The following is a 16,967-nucleotide window of genomic DNA, read 5'->3' as shown; positions in this document are numbered from 1 at the left end:
ATAAAGCTGAAAATTCCCTGAGAAACACTAGAAAAGCACGATTAGAAAGAATCTGGACATCTGAATAACCTTGTGGAACAAGAGTTGTACATCCTTCCAACCCGACCCGACCTATCAGCTTAGAATTTGGCCCGTGAGAGAAATCTCGGGTATTATTTTATTGTTCTTACTTTGTGGTTAAGAGTAACTGAACAATATTCTAAATATAAAAGTTCACGTACGTTATTTATAAAGATCACATCCTGTCAAAAGTAATACAGAAGGTTTTCTACATCTAGAATTTTGAATTTATAAACATTATGACAATTCATCTCTTATCTGCAAGACACTTTGATTACCTTAGTGAGTCCTCAAAAGTTCAATTTCAATGGTGAAAGTTAAAGAATAGCAAAGATAAATAACATGTGGCTATGATGCCAATCTCATATTTATTATCTCTCTGGCAAAATGTACTTATCTTACACATGATACCAACTGGATATGCATTTTAAAAAGATGAAATGGGCTGGGAGTGTAGCTCAGTAGTAGAGTGCTTCCTAGTATGCATGAGCCCTGGATTCCATCCCCAGCACTAGACCAAAAGAAGAAAGATTATAATGAAAGAGCAAGAGAACAATTTTACAGAGACACATTTCAAAGATTGATCTATTAATCACTAAATTCCTCAGCATGAATTTCTTTCATCAGATATCAACAAACTTGATAATGAGCAGGGAACATGATTGAAATGAAAAAGAAGGAAAAAGATGCAAGAGTCCAGCATGAAGGTGCTGGGTACTCATTTAAGAATCAAGTGAAAATGGAAAGGGATTAAAAAATATAAATGGAAGAACCACAAAAATAACTAGGTCTTTGCTTCAATTTTAGTGCCCACCAACTTAGTTATATCTAAATTAACACAGCAGATTACTTTATTTATTTATTTTTTTTTTTGAGAGAGAGAGAGAGAGAGAGAGAGAGAGAGAGAGAGAGAATTTAATATTTATTTTTTAGTTTTTGGCAGACACAACATCTTTGTTTGTATGTGGTGCTGAGTATCGAACCTGGGCCGCACGCATGCCAGGCGAGCACACTGCCGCTTGAGCCACATCCCCAGCCCAGCAGATTACCTGAAATACACAATAAATGCTAGTTACTATGATAACCACTAGGATTAAAGATGCCAGAATGTGCAAAGGAATACTCAATGGTGATTAATGAAAAAGGAGACAACTTTAGTATGAGGTACAGTATTCCCAAACAGATTTGTGGCTTCAGCTATTAGAAATTAGATAGTAAATTTTAAAAAATCCTTTAATTAATATTCTTTCACTTGTATTCACAGCAACTTGGGAGACTGAAGTAGAAGGATTCCAAGTTCAAGGCCAGCTTCCGCAAGTTAGCGAAACCTCCAAATAAAAAATAAAAAGGGCTGGGGATGCAGCTGAGTTGTAACGTACCCCTGGGTTAAATCCCCAATTAAAAAAAAAAATTTTTTTTTTGGCATTTATTTTTACTCGTAGGTGCATTGATTCTGTTATGAACAGGCAACAAGTAGTTTGATGAATAAAGCCAGTGGGTCTAGGCATCCCAAAATGTACTAAAACCATAAAACCAAATTCAGTATCAATGAATCTAATCTGGGTGGCACCAGTCCAGTTTGTAAAAGGTATCTTTTGCCGTCGTGTCAAGTTCCACTTCCAATAAAGCAATATGATACCCATACAGACCAAACTTCTGTAATTAACAAATACAAACTATAGTGGGGAGGAAAAAAACAGTTATCTAAGGATTCTGAGGAAATAAAGTAGGCAGACTGTGGAGAGAAGCCAGAATTTGGGGAGATCAACATGTGTATGAATTTCCTATTTTGATACAGTTTGGTCCCAATGTTGGGTACTAGAAGCATGGACAGATAATGCTGGCAAGGGGAACCAGAGAAAAGAGACCAGGTCAACTGCCAGCCACCAAACAAAGAAGGAAATCCCATAAGAAATAAAGTCAAAAGAGATCCCACAATCCTGGGTGTGAAACACTACAAAATTCTCAAGCTGACCCCTGAATCATGCATATACAGATTAGGATCAAATCAGAAGCCTAAAGAATCGAATTCAAATTGGAATCCCTACCTATAGAAGGTGAGAGTGAGAACTTACAGTCTGAATTGAGCTTAACAAAATAAAATTTTGGCTCAAAATAAAATTTAAAAGGATTGGGGATAGAGCTCAGTGGTAAAGTGCCCCTGGGCCCAATCTCCAGTACCAAAAAAACCAAAAGAAACAATGTTTTCCTCTCACATTTAAAAAACTCATGTTTGATTATTTAAGGCAAAAGTTATAAATGTTATCCTTTGAGATTTATGATGTGTGCAGATTTAATACATATTACTATTATGGGGAATGGTGGGGGAATGACTGGAAGATTTCTACATATTTTATGAAGTGATAAAATAATAACTGAGTAGACTGCAAAGCATAGGGATATATGTTGAAATCCTTAGCCAAAACATAAATTAAAATAGAACCAAATAATTTAAAAGACAGAAAAGAGAGAAAGAGATAAACTAAAACATAGAGGTCATCAGAAAACATAAGGTCGATCTATGTCAACCCTATCAGTTACATGTTAAATGTTTAACAAAACTATGCTAATGAAAAAGCAGAGATTGTCAGAAAGAGCTTTAAAAAAAGAAAAAAAAAGGTAGGCTCGGTTAAATGTGGCCTGTGTGTGTCATACCCTCAGATACAGAGGAGAAGCAGCCATGGGAAGGAAAGAAAAGGGAAAGAAAAACTGTCTCTATTCCAGTTGATATAATTATTCATATAGAATAATTCCAGGGCATTTTCAAGCAACTATTAGAACTAATAAGATCAAATATATAGTTAATAGATAAAAATTGATTTAGACACTGGCACAAGCAATTAGAAAATGTACTTTAAAATCAATTCATAATAACTCAACAGAAAACAAAATATTCAGGGTTAAATCTAACTGGAAATAGGTAAGTCTCCACGATAAAAAAAAAAAAAACTTTAAAAAATTCTGAGAAAATTAATTGAAATTAATTAAAATAAATAAGAACTAATTAATGGAGTGATATAACATATTCATGGATTAGAAAAAATATTAAGTGAAATTTTCCCTAGATCAAGGACTAAGGACTAGAGTAGAGGAAACTTTGGAGGCGGGGGGTGATAAAAATGTTCATTTGACATTGGTGTTAGTTTCAAAATTGTATAGATGTCAAAACTCCTCAAATTGTAAACTTTAAACATGCAGTTAATTGTACATGAACTATCCCCCTCAATAGTGTTGTAAAAAAAGTTCTTCCCATTCATTAAAATGAGCCCTCATGAAACTTCTTGATCTACATCTTTAACTGGATAGAATTTCTCCATCTTAAAAATCCTCAGTTAATTCTATCTATACATATTATCTTGGAGGCCACATGCAGTGTCTCCCATGTAATGTTACATATGTTTATTCAACTGAAATATTTATTCAGTTCTATAGCTAAGAGTAGAAATGCAGACTGCCTTCCTTTCTCTACTTGCTCACATCATTTCCTTTAACTTGAATCTTCACTTTCTCAGGCTCAACTGAGAAACTGAGTCATAAAAAATAACATGGCAACAATCTCAGATATATAGCCAGATGCAGATGATCCTGCCAACTCTTCTCTATTTACCCATCAGTCTTCCAGCTATCACCCTGATTAAACTTATAATCAGCTTTGAATAACAGCACAGGGTTTTATTTTTTATTGCTTCTGGTGATCAAACCCAGGGCTGGGCAAGCACTCTATCTCTAAGCTACATCTCCAGACCCACAATTTAGCTCTTAACTTCAGGAAAAATTAATGTGCATTTCCTTCATCTCTGTGTCAAGGAAAGATAAAGATAATAGCAGATTAAATGTTTTTTCAAAGGCCATGTTTGGGATAGTAAGTTCATATATAACTATGTGGACTTTTATTCTTCCCCCTCACATACATTGCACAGTCATAGGGGGCTCTTTGTAGTTTCTCACCATCTCAGAACTTCTGCACTTTTAAGACTGAAGAAGGATTCTCTCCCAGACCTATGTAACTGATGGTTCACTAATACAGAAAGCGATGCCCTCAAAAGCTAAATATCTTATTCTAAATTATAACATACAACTTAAAAAATGGGTTGGGCTGGAGATGTGGCTCAAGCAGTAGCGTGCTTGCCTGGCATGTGCGGGGCACTGGTTTCGATCCTCAGCACCACATAAAAATAAAAAAATAAAGATGTTGTGTCCACCAAAAACTAAAAAATAAATATTAAAAAATTCTCTTTCGGGCTGGGGATGTGGCTCAAGCGGTAGCGTGTTCGCCTCGCATGCGTGCGGCCCAGGTTCGATCCTCAGCACCACATACAAACAGAGATGTTGTGTCCGCCGAAAACTAAAAAATAAATATTTAAAAAAAAAAAAAAAAAATTCTCTTTCTCTCTCTCTTAAAAAAAGGGGGAGGGATCTCCTGGGCTGGAGGCGTAGCCTAGTGAGTGTATGTAAGGCTCTGTATTTAATCCCCAGCATGCACGCGCGCGTGTTCACACACCCACACCCACACCCATTAGGTTTTATAGAAGATGGCTGGATTATATATCTGCTTCTGCATTTAAACTACAGCAAAATCACAGGTCACACAGTCTATAGAACCCATCTAAGATAATGAGTGAAAAAGACAAAGAACGTTTTAATATTATTATGAATATAGTTTGACCTCATGTACTCCCTGAAATAGCATCACATACTGAGAACCACTGCTTTAGCATAATATATTTCTTTTTTTTTTTAGTTCTCGGCGGACACAACATCTTTGTATGTGGTGCTGAGGATCGAACCCGGGCCGCACGCATGCCAGGCGAGCGCGCTACCACTTGAGCCACATCCCCAGCAGCATAATATATTTCTATAAGCAAATAATAACATTAGAAAATAGCCAAGATATAATTTAAGTTTAAAAAAAAGAAGAAGAAGGGGGGGGGGGCAAGTTAAAGAATCAACAGAAAAGAACATGATTCTTTGATTACCAACATGATAAAAGAGAAAATGCACAGGTAACTTTCAAGCACTCATTCTTTCAAGTCTTTTTTTTTTTTTTTTTTTAAGTTGTAGATGAACACAATACCTTTATTTTATTTACTTATGTTGTGCTGAGGATGGAACCCAGTGCCTCACACATGGGAGGCAAGAGCTCTACCACTGAGCTACAATCCCAGCTCCTCAAGTCATTTCTTTAACAAAAAAAAAACAAAAACAAAAAAAACCCAGGACCCAGGTTTCTTTTTCTACTCTTTAAAGAGTGTGAATAGTTTGATTACTTGCCAGTCTTGAAAAATACCCAAAAGGTAATATCCAACGTTTTCTCCTGCCCTAAGCAGCTTCCAGTGGAGAAAGCCCCTTTTATTAATGCATATATAACATAACCTTTGGTTGAACTGAACAAGACCAAATTAAAAAGCAAAATAGGCCAAAGAAGATATTTGTTAATATAAAACAAATTAATAAAGAAAGAAAAAATGAAAATTAAAAATTATTGCCTTGGGCTAGGATTGTGGCTCAGTGGTAGAGTGCTTGCCTAGCACGAATGAGGCACTGGGTTGGATTCTTAGCACTGCAGATAAATAAACAAAATGAAGTTCATTGACAACCAAAAAAAAATTTTTTTTAATTACTGCCTTTTTTTTTACTCCATGGCCAGCCATAATGACCTATCAGTTCCTTATACTCTGTCCCTTTCAAACATTCCCAATAATATTCATCTATTTCTGTTTATCCATCAGGCCTCTACTGAAACATCACTTCAAGGAAACTTTTCCTGACTTTTAGATCTAAGTCACACCTCTTTGCTATGTGGTCCCAAGGTTCTCAAGAACATTATCTTTAGGATAACCAAATAACTTACCATTCAAATGTTATTTTGAAAATGAATGAGGAGGGCTGGGGATGTGGCTCAGTGGTAAAGCACCCCTAGGTTCAATCCTCAGAACCAAAGAAAAGAAAATGAATGAAGAACTAACAATTATGCTTAGAAAACAAGCTACATTATGGAATATACTGCCATCTTACCATATCAATTTATCCTCTCTGCTTGAGTGGGACCTTTAAGAATAAAGCATACTGGTCTGTCTGTTCTCTGAGATTTAGTTTAATGCAAAAGATATATTCTCAGTTCTATGAATGACATGAATTTTTATAGTGCAAATTAACTTGAAAAAAAAAAACTATCTGGAAAAAAAATCAACTGTACTCCCTCCCAAATCCTAATACTGTTCTATACCCCATATACCCCTGTCATGATTTATTTATTACCCATGACTTACCCTCCCCTAATCACCCCTGCCCCAGTTCATACTCTTCAATCAGAAGATAAATTGAGCAGAAAAGGTCCATTTTGTTCACTGCTGTTTCCTCGGGATCTAGAAGGGTACCCATGTATGGTAGGCACTTGACTCTTAATACATGTGCTCTAAATGAATGCTGCCCTCTCTAGTTGCTCTGCCTATCTCCACCTGAAAGTCAAGCCACATAATCCATGAAGCCTTCTTAGTCCCAGGAAGAAAAAAAAAAATCTCTCTTCTTCTACACAGGATAATATTTCAGACCTTTCTTATAATACCTTCTATACTTTACCCTTCTGCTAAAATTATCTGTTTTGTCTTGTTCTTCTTGGTATGTATCTTAGTATAATGGCTGGCCTGTAATATCTACAAAGTCTGTAAAATTAAACTGATAACATATTACAATGATGGATATATATATATATATATAGTACCCACTAATTTTCTAAAGAACTCTCTTATTCATATAGCTTATACCCTTAGCCCATGCCACTATCACTGCAACTCCTTCTACTCAGCATCTTCCCCTTGCAATGAGTATTTTGTGAAGAGGAAGTGTCTTTTAAAAACTGTTTTGATTCATTTTTTAACACCACAGATTGTGAAATCAAAGCAACATTCTTGATCCTATTCATTTTAGGCTTTCTTCCTCCCCACTCCCTGTACTGGGGACTGAACCTAGGGTCTCATACACACTAGGCAATACTCTGCTGTGTTGTGCTATACTGATCTTAAATTCTGCCTCAGCTTCCTGAACAACTGAGATTCTGTACCTTCAGGCTTTCTACTGGAATCTTTCTACTCTTAAATATATACACACTATCTAAAGTTTTTCATTATAAAATGACTTCCAATATGCCCATCTGTATTTCTTACTTACAAGTCAATCATGCATTTTGTTTTTTCCAAGTGGAATGCCTTTATTATTGTCTATGAAAAAAGTTCACTTCTACATCAATACTAAAGCCTCATTTCTCTTCCCAGAGGCCCTCATAGGCAGCATTTCTATTTTGAGTCACTTTAGTTATCAGTAGTTGGCCTAACAAATTATTTAGTATTTTTTTTATCATTTATAATCACATTTATGTTACTTGATCATATGTTCATATTAAATGTGGGAAATTTATATGCACATATAAAATGAAATGTGATTCAGTGTTACGGGTTTCAGCCTAACAAATGCTAGTGGTAACTGTAAACAGCATAGACTGTGAAGGCAAACTACCTGAGTTAAAATTCTGGCTTTGGTACTAATTATTAGTACAGGAGGATAAGTTAACATTCATGGTTCATCAGTGTCATCATTTTTAAAATTAACTACTATATATTAATAAGTATCTGACACAGAAACTCAATGTTATGAATTCTACCCTCTTATTTTATGTGAGGGTACTGAAGCTTCCAATCATTAACTAAAATTGCCAAAAGTCATAAGAAATAGCAACTTTTAAAGCTAAAAGAAAAATACAGAACTTCTAGTTGAAAAATCCCTTGTGTTACCACTTTATTCAATGTTTTCTCAATATTTTAAAAAATACTTCAACTTTATCCATTATTTTAAGATCTTCAGGACCATTGTGTGATTTTTAAAAAAAAATTAAGAAGATGAAAGAAAAGGGAGAAAGGAAGAGAAACATTTAAATACTTAAGAAAAGAAGGAAGAAATATTACAATAAAAGAGAGTAAATGGTCTGAAAACCATGAAAATGAAGGGAAATCAGAGAAGTGCTCTGGAGAAGGATGTTAAGAATATCAGACTAGAGGCTGGGGTTATAGCTCAGTGGAAGAACTTGCCTAGCATGTGTGAGGCACTGGGTTCGATTCTCAGCACCACATATAAATAAATACAAAAACTTATTTCTGGGGCTGGGGTTATAGCTCAGTGGTAGAGTGCTTGCCTAGCAGGTGTGAGACACTGGGTTTAATCCTTAGCTCCATATAAACGTAAATAAAATAAAGGTAATTGACTACTAAAAAAATTTTTTAAAAAGCTTATTTATCTTCAAAATAAAAAGTGTATGAGACATTTAATTTATTTACATAGAATTTTGATATTTACACATGGACAAAGGAATCGCATTCACAGAAATTTAGCGAAGAACTTTTAGGGTTGTTAATTTCTTTACCACCTACATTCAAAAGTCCTTTTATCCTCTAAAAGTTTTCAACATATGGGTCATGGTCAGTTTGGGGGAAAACTTTACATCTCTAAAGATCATGTTAAGAATCATTCTTATTTGACTAGAATAAACATTTCCTTAGTAAAACTTTAAAAAATGTAAACTGTCCTAACAAAAATATTACATATTATATAACCTTCTTACCACCCCTACCCCCAAATTTCTAAGTGGAAAAGAAAATATAGACACATCTGTTTATTGAGGCAGGAAATTATGTTTTTGTAAAATAACTATCTTCCAGAATAAGTGTTAAACAGTATCTGTCTTACTGATTTTATGTACTTCACTTACAGCTAACCTCTTTGGATAGTTTTGGTGAGAGATATATATGTATATATACACATACTACAATGATGTAGCCACATTAATGTTTACAGCAGCAGAATTCACAATTGCCAAAGGTCATAAGAAATAGCAACTTTTAAAGCTAAAAGAAAAATATAGTTTAATTGTGGAACCAACCTAGATACCCTTCAGTAGATGAATGGATAAAGAAAATGGGGTATATATATATACATACATACATACACACACAAAGAAATATTACTCAGCATTAAAAGAAAAGAAAATCATGGCATTTGCAGGTAAATGCATGGAACTGGAGAATATAATGCTAAGTGAAGTCAGCCAATCCTAAAAAACCAAATGCCAAATGTCTTCTCTGATAAAAGGATGCTGATTCATAATGGGGGGGGGGCAGTGTGGGAGGAAGAGATGAACTTCAGATAGAGCAAAGGGGAAGGAGGGGAAGGGAGCAGGAATGGGGATAGGAAAGACGGTAGAATGAGACAGACATCATTACCCTAATACATGTATGAGAACATGAATGGTGTGGACTCTACTTTGTGTACAACCAGAGACATGAAAAACTGTGCTCTCAATAGCTAAACTGTGGAGCCAACCTAGATGTCCTTCAGTGGATGAATGGATAAAAAAAATGTGGCATTTATATACAATGGAATATTACTCCACAATAAAAAAGAATAAGATCATGGCATTTGCAGGGAAATGGATGGCATTAGAGAAGATTATGCTAAATGAAGTTAGCCAATCCCCCCCCCCCGAAAACAAAAACAAAAACAAAAACAAAAACAAAAACAAAAACAAATGCCAAATGTCTTCTCTGATGTAAGGGGGGGGGGTTATATCAAAGAAGATATATATATAATATAAGATATTACAACTCAAAATGGGTTAGGAGGGAGAGCAAGGGAGGAAGATTACCTCTAGATAGGGAATAGGGGTGGGAAGGAAAGGGAGGGAGAAGGGGAATAGCATGGATGGTAGAAGGAGACCCTCATCATTATACAAATACATGTATGAAGATGTGAATTTGGTGTCAACATACTTTATATACAATCAGAGATATGATAAATTGTGGTATAAAGGTGTATTAAGAATTGTAATGCAAAAAAACCCCTGTGCTCAATTTGTGTGATATGAATTGAACTGCATTCTGCTGTCATATATAACAAATTAGAATAAAAAAAATTTTAAATAAAGAGTCTTCAAAAAAGGGGAGGAAAGAACTCTCAGAAATAAACAAGGATTTCTCTAAAAATTGTGAAACAAGTGTAACAGAATAAAAGGCAGGCTTCATATCCAAAGAGAAAATGCACAGTTGTCAACTCAACCACCAATTCCCACTTCCAAAAAATTTAAGTTTCAGAAATCTTCAGAAGAAGAGATAAATAGTAGTAAAGACCACAAATCCTTAGCCCTTCAACTTATACATCCAAGTTGTTTTGTAATGCTGTGGGTTAAATTAAAAAATAAAATAAAATAAAAATGAGGATTTTTTCTCTCTTTCCTTCAAGTTCTGGCAACAGAAGCTAAATGTTTTGTACTTCACAGTTCTATAACAAGTCCAAGTGGTAAGTCTGTTTCAAAAGGCAGAGGCATGAAGGTAGGAACTGAGCTTTGTTCCCTCTCAAACCACAACACACTGAGCAGCTCACATCAATATCTCAGTCTTGAAACTGTTCAGATCTGTTACCAGAAGACTATACCACCAATTTTAAACTTCAACCTCTTAATCTTTGGTTGTGTAAAGCCAAAAATTATGACCTAAGAACTCTCACCTTTAATTCCATATAGATTGATAATTAATTGACTTACTGATGAATTTCCTCTGCTGGCTTCAAAAATGCTACCCCAACTAAGCCCCATTTCTGCAGTACCTCAGGGGCTCTTATGATTACAATATTAACTCTGTCTAAGGCCCTTGCCTTTGAGACTCAGAAGCCATTCCTTTATGAAGAAAAGGCACAGATTTATTTGATCAAACATTTACTCAGTTTCCTTCATCTTACAATTCTCTCTGCAAACACTTTGATACCCAATATAAACTGAGAAAAACACAAAAACTAGTGACACAAATATAAATATATACATATACATATAATTTTACTAAAGCCCTTAAAAGGGCATTAGTCCAATAAAAAAGACATAGAAACAAAAAATTTCCATAAAGTATGAGAAATACTAGAAGAAAACTTTATAAAAATTCATAAGAACACAAAAAATTAAGAAAAAGCTTCACAAAGTGGTAAACACTTGGAATGGATCTAAAGAGTAATATAAAGTACGGGGATGTTTTTATTGAGATGTTGGCTGGGATTGTGGCTCAGCAATAGATCACTTGCCTACCACATGGGAGGCACTGGGTTCGATCCTCAGCACCACATAAAAATAAAAAACATAAAGGTATTGTGTCCATTTACAACTAATATATTATATATATATTATTTAAAAGCGGGGTGTGGGAAAAGTTAAAGGGTAAAGTAAATGTATGATGGCAGCTAAAAGGTTGACTAAAATATAACCAAGAATATCAACGATAGTTTCTTTTCTCTTTTCTTCCTGCAAATTAATTTTAACTTGAATTCACAAGTAAGAATTATCTTACAAACAACAAACACACAGGCAGAGATTTTGTGTACAAAGTGACTATTACATGGATGCTAGCAGGAAAAAGCACTGTGAGAACAATAAGGAAAATTCTATGTAACTAGAAGGGTTATTTGCAATGGAATGGAAAAATTGTCTTCAATGTTGTAGGTGCAGAGAAACAGAATACTAAATTGAAACTCCAGAGGCCTGTAGGCAAATCTCAAACAACAGCTATGTCCTCATTTTAATTAATTCCTTAACTGCTCACCTCACTCATAGTAAAGATCAAATAAAATAATGGGTGTGAAAGGTACTTGGAAAAATACAAAATACTATACAAATAAAATCTTACCTTAGTTACAGTTATACTTGCTATACTGGAAATGAACTTTTGAAAATCTACATCTGACACATTCAGTCTGTCATACTAAATTTATGATAAAGAGTTTTTACCCGTTCTACAGATCGTGCCCTCTTCTTTGGCCGAGTAGGCAGCGCATCTTCCTTCGGACTGGTGTCTATTGCCCAATAGGATCCCTAAAGGTAAAGAAATAAATTATATTAACAGTATATTACAGTAACCCTGTGACATTAAAAGGGATTTTTTATAATCCTCTGCTCCAAAGGTAAACATTATGCAAATACAACAATGAAAAAGCAGCATAAGAAATACTAGTTTCAGATTGAGAAAAGTAAAGGTTATGAGAAGAAAGTCCATTTATAATGAATTATTAAGAAAAAAAATCGTAAGCCGAAGAATAAGTCCAAAAACTTATGCCATGGCCAAATTAAAAGAGGAAATGATAAACCAGATACATTTTTAAAAAATATTACTTTTTAGTTGTAGTTGGACACAATACCTTTATTTTAATGAGGTGATGAAGATTGAACCTAGGGCCTCGCGAGTGCTAAGTGAGCGCCCTACAGCTGAGCCACAACCCCAGCTCCCCCCATACATTTTAAATATACACTAATTCTTAATTCATATGATGACACCATATGACGTTCAAATCTCCTAATATTTTACATATAAAGATACTACATTTCTAGACCCTGTGACCTCACAAATCTACATGGTAGGTAAAACAATTTATAAAGACAAATTGCTTGAGCATATTTTATATAATATAAAATGAGTATCCTGAGAAGCAATGGTCTGTACATAAATCTTTCATTACTTACTTCTACTATCATGACTTATTTTAATTATTCTCTTTGGTACAAGTTCTCATCTCATTAAAAAAATACGTATTGAGTGTCCATTGTGATCCAGGCATTCAGGAATTCTTATTCCCCAAAATACTTTGAAAAGCATAGACGATAATAGTTTGTACATATTATACAAATGAGGAGACCAAAGCTCAGGAAGATAAAGTGTTTTACCCAAGCAAGAATATGACAACCAACAACCAACACCAGAAACAGGATCTTAATTCTTAACTCCTTTCTCCTTCAATTATTCTGCTGCTATATACAAACATGAACAGATATGTACACACACACACACATTTGGGGAAGGCGGCAACAATGAAGGGAGTAAGGGAAAGAAGACCTTTTCAGAAACAGGAATATAATGTATATCCTAGATTTATGACATAATATTCAAATTTAATCTTTGCCTCTATTATTCCATTAATCTTATTAGGCTGATTTTTCATATAATACTTTATAATAAAGGGAAATACAGCTTTCATCTATCAAGGCTCACATTTTAGCCTGACACAAACTATGGGTTTAGAGTTTTTTGAACATACCATTATGCTTCATTGCATCTGCCCAAGAAGCTAATCTATCTGTAATCTATCCTTCAATGGACAAATTCATAATCCACCTTCAAAATTTACCTCAGATATTATCTAAAGGAATCTTTCTCTGATGGTCCTGCCACATCCAAGAACTCACTATTCTCCACCTCTATCACATTTCTATACTTTTTACTAAGACTATTCACTGTACTTAACAATTTTGTTTATGGGTCTGTATCTTCTTCTAGGCTGTAAGCTCCTGAAAGGTAGGAGCCACTTTATTCATTTCTGTATCCAGTGTCAGGCACAATGTAAGACACAAAGGAAGTACTCAAGGGCTGGGGTTGTGGCTCAGTGGTAGAGCGCTTGCCTATCATGTGTGAGGCACTGGGTTTGATTCTCAGCACCATACAAATAAATTAAAATAAAAAGGTCCATTGACAACTTAAAAAAAAGATGTTGAAATGGGAAGGGAAAAACATTCCTAATCAAGTGTGCTGATAATGTCAGTATATGAGGTGTGATGCCAGACCCTCTCAAATACTAGTTTATATATAAGTACCAGAGTTTAGCACTAATTTCATCTCCCAGCCCCTACTGGTATACTCCACTATGCTACCTTTTTAAGTGGTCACTGCATTTCAGTCAATGAATCTACCAGTCCTGGTATAAACTTGCCAGCAAACACATAAAATTTCGATTTTACAGAAAAGTAAGCACTAAAAATGAAAACCAAACATTTTAATATGTATTACTTCTTACTTGAACACATGACAATTACATCATGATATTCAACTCTAAAAAGAATATTATACATTAAATTTACTGTAGTTTCAGCACCCTGGGACCTCATAAATCTAAATGGTAACTAGCAAAATAAAGTAGAAAAAAAACTCAGACTGATTTGTTATGAAAATAAAGCTGGAGGGAAAATACCAAAACTCATTCAACAATAGTTTTTAAAACACTGTTTATGGAAATGATAAATTCCAGTGTTTATTTTGGATTAGTGTACATATGTGTATGAATCTGGAGAAACATTCAACATCCAAACTTTACTCCGATTTATTATTGAACATTTTAATAAAACTTTAAAAAATGCTTCTGTTCTACACAAAATATGACTAGTTACAGCTTCTCACAAAGAGATCAACCACAGGGGGAAAAACACACAATCCTGAACATCCAAATATAAACATTAATGATTAAAATGTTTCACAAAATAATGAAATCTTCTATCTAGTGTCTCGGTAAACTAGTATCTAAGTTTCATCTATGAAATGACAGGTTTGGACTAAGAAACTTTAAATTCCCTTTCACAAATAAAAATCACAATGAGATATTTCTCATATGCACTGGGCTACCTATTATCAAAACAACAGAAAATAACAAGAATTGGTAAAGATACAGAAAAAATGGAACTTTTGTGCATTGCTGAAAGAATGTAGAATGGTACAGCTGCTGTGAAAAATGTTATGGCAGCTTCTCAAAATATTAGAATTACCAAATGATTCAGCAATTCCACTCTGAATATATAACAACAACAACAACAAAAACCTGAAAGCAGAAGCTTGGTATTCCCATGTTCATAACAACATTATTCACAATAGCCCAAAGGTAGAACCATCCCAACTGTGCACTAACAAACAAACAAACTAAGGTTTATATGTTCAATGGAATATTATTCTTTCCTTAAAAGGTAAAGGAATTCTGGGGCTGGGGTTGTGGCTCAATGACAGAGGGCTTGCCTAGCATGTGTGAGGTGCTGGGTTCAATCCTCAGCACTGGATACAAATTAAAAAATAAAAAAAATTTTAAAAAGGTCCATCTGCAACTAAAATTTTTTTTTAAAAAAGGAAGGATTCTGACACATGCTACAAAGCAGTTGAATGTCGAAGATATTATGCTAAGTGAAATAAACCAGACATAGAAGGACAAACATTCTATAATTATGATTATATATACTTATAGTAGTCAAATTCAGAGATTAAAAGTTGAGTGGTGGTTGCCAGAGACAAGGGGAGGGAAAATAGGCAATTATTGTTGAATGGATACAAAGTACATTTGGAAAGATGAAAAAGGTTCTGGAAATGGATGATGGTGATAGATACACAACAATGTAAAAGTACTTATTGCTACTGAACTATGCACTTAGGATGGTTCCAATGGCAAATTTTAGGTTGTGTATATTTTACCCCCCCCCCACACACACACACTCACAAAAAGTCCCTTTAAGCTACTTTCAGAAGACAGTTTCCCTCTCAGAGTAGTTCTTTCCTCTAGGTTTCTGTGGAGCAAATAGGAAACAGGAGGTTTTTGTTTGGTTTTATTTTTAAAATCAATTTATTAAAGTATGTCTAAAATAAGATGCATGCACTTTAAGTGTATAATTCAAGAAGTCTTGACAATTGTTACACATATGTGTAACTAACACCAAAATCAAAGACATTAAGCATTCCCTTCAACTAAAAAGCTTCTTTGTGTGTCTCAACAAGCAATTCCCTTTCCTTTGCCTCCAATTTTCGTCCCAAACATCCACTGATCTGCTTCTTAACATTATAGTTTTGCCTTTTGTATAATTTCATATAAATGGACTCAACCATCAAAACTATTTTCTACTCTCATCAGCAATGTATGAGAGTCCAGCTGTTCACCCTTGCTGACACTTGCTATTTTAAGTCTTTTTAATCACAGCCATCCTAGTGCTATGTAGTCATGTCTCAGGGGTTTTCATGCATATTTCTGTAACAAATAACAATGCTGGGCGTGTATTTATTTGCCACTCATATATTTTTTGTGAAATTATTTTTTGCCAACGTTTTATTTGGATTATAAGAATTTGGCTATTTGTACTGTGAGAATTTATATTACATATATATTCTGAATAACAAGTCCTCTGGCAGATGATATTGTGAATATTCTCTCCCAGTCTGTAGTTATCTATTTGTTTATATGCATGATACCTTTTTTAAGGATCAATAAGCTTTTAATTCAATAAAGTCTAATTTATTGAGTTTCCTTTTATGGTTTGTTTTTATTGTTGTGGTTGTTCGTTTATTTGCTTGCTTGCTTGTTCATTTTGTTTTTTGGAAATACTGAATCCAGGCTTTGCACATGCTGGGCAAGCACTATACCACTACATCCTCAGCCCTATGGTATATATTGGCATATGTACATCCTCAGCCCTATGGTACCATATTGGCATATTGGTACAAGATGGCACATATTTTCCACAATGTTGTCTGTTGTCTTCTGTAAGTTTTGTAGTCTCAACTTTCAACATTAGGACTCTGATCACTTAAGAGTTACTTTTCTATATAAGTGTAAGGTAGGGATCAATATTAATTTTTCTTACACCCAGATACATAGCATCTCTCTTGAAAAGACCTTTCTATTGAATACAATAATATATCTGTCAAAAGTAAGCTGAATATAAACATGGGTCAATTTCTGAACTCTACTCCATTGAACTGACACTACCTATTTATCCTTATGCAAAGGTCATTTTTGTCTTGATTTTTCTAACTACATACAAATTTGAAATCAAGCAATATATATGCTACAACTCTGGTCTTCCCCCAACTAAATTGCTTTGCCTATTCTAAGTCCTTTGCATGTCCATAAAAATATGAGAACTGGTGTTAGTTTCAAAGAAAGAAGCCTGATGTAATTTTTTTAAATGGAATTACATTAACTGTATAAATCAACCTTGGGAAAACTGACATCTAGCAACAAAGAGTCCTCTTAGTCCACAAACATGCCATTTCTCTTCATTTACTTAGGTTTTTTAATATTTCTCTTCA

At 34.4% G+C, this 16,967-nt stretch overlaps 1 protein-coding gene across 6 annotated transcripts in view; it reads right to left on the bottom strand.

The window, feature by feature from the left end:
• The window catches only part of Foxj3 (forkhead box J3), a 114,696-nt gene that overhangs the window by 26,603 nt on the left and 71,126 nt on the right, over positions 1-16,967 (bottom strand). For all 6 annotated transcript variants that reach the window (XM_048815618.1, XM_048815620.1, XM_048815621.1 and 3 more), the window contains exon 5: positions 11,873-11,956. In XM_048815618.1, coding sequence (XP_048671575.1) covers positions 11,873-11,956 — 84 coding nt within the window. The remainder of the gene's footprint in view (positions 1-11,872; positions 11,957-16,967) is intronic.

This window comes from Marmota marmota, unplaced genomic scaffold (assembly GCF_001458135.2).
Source record: "Marmota marmota marmota unplaced genomic scaffold, marMar, whole genome shotgun sequence".
NCBI lineage: Eukaryota > Metazoa > Chordata > Mammalia > Rodentia > Sciuridae > Marmota > Marmota marmota.
This window is presented reverse-complemented; position numbering and strand designations above follow the sequence as displayed.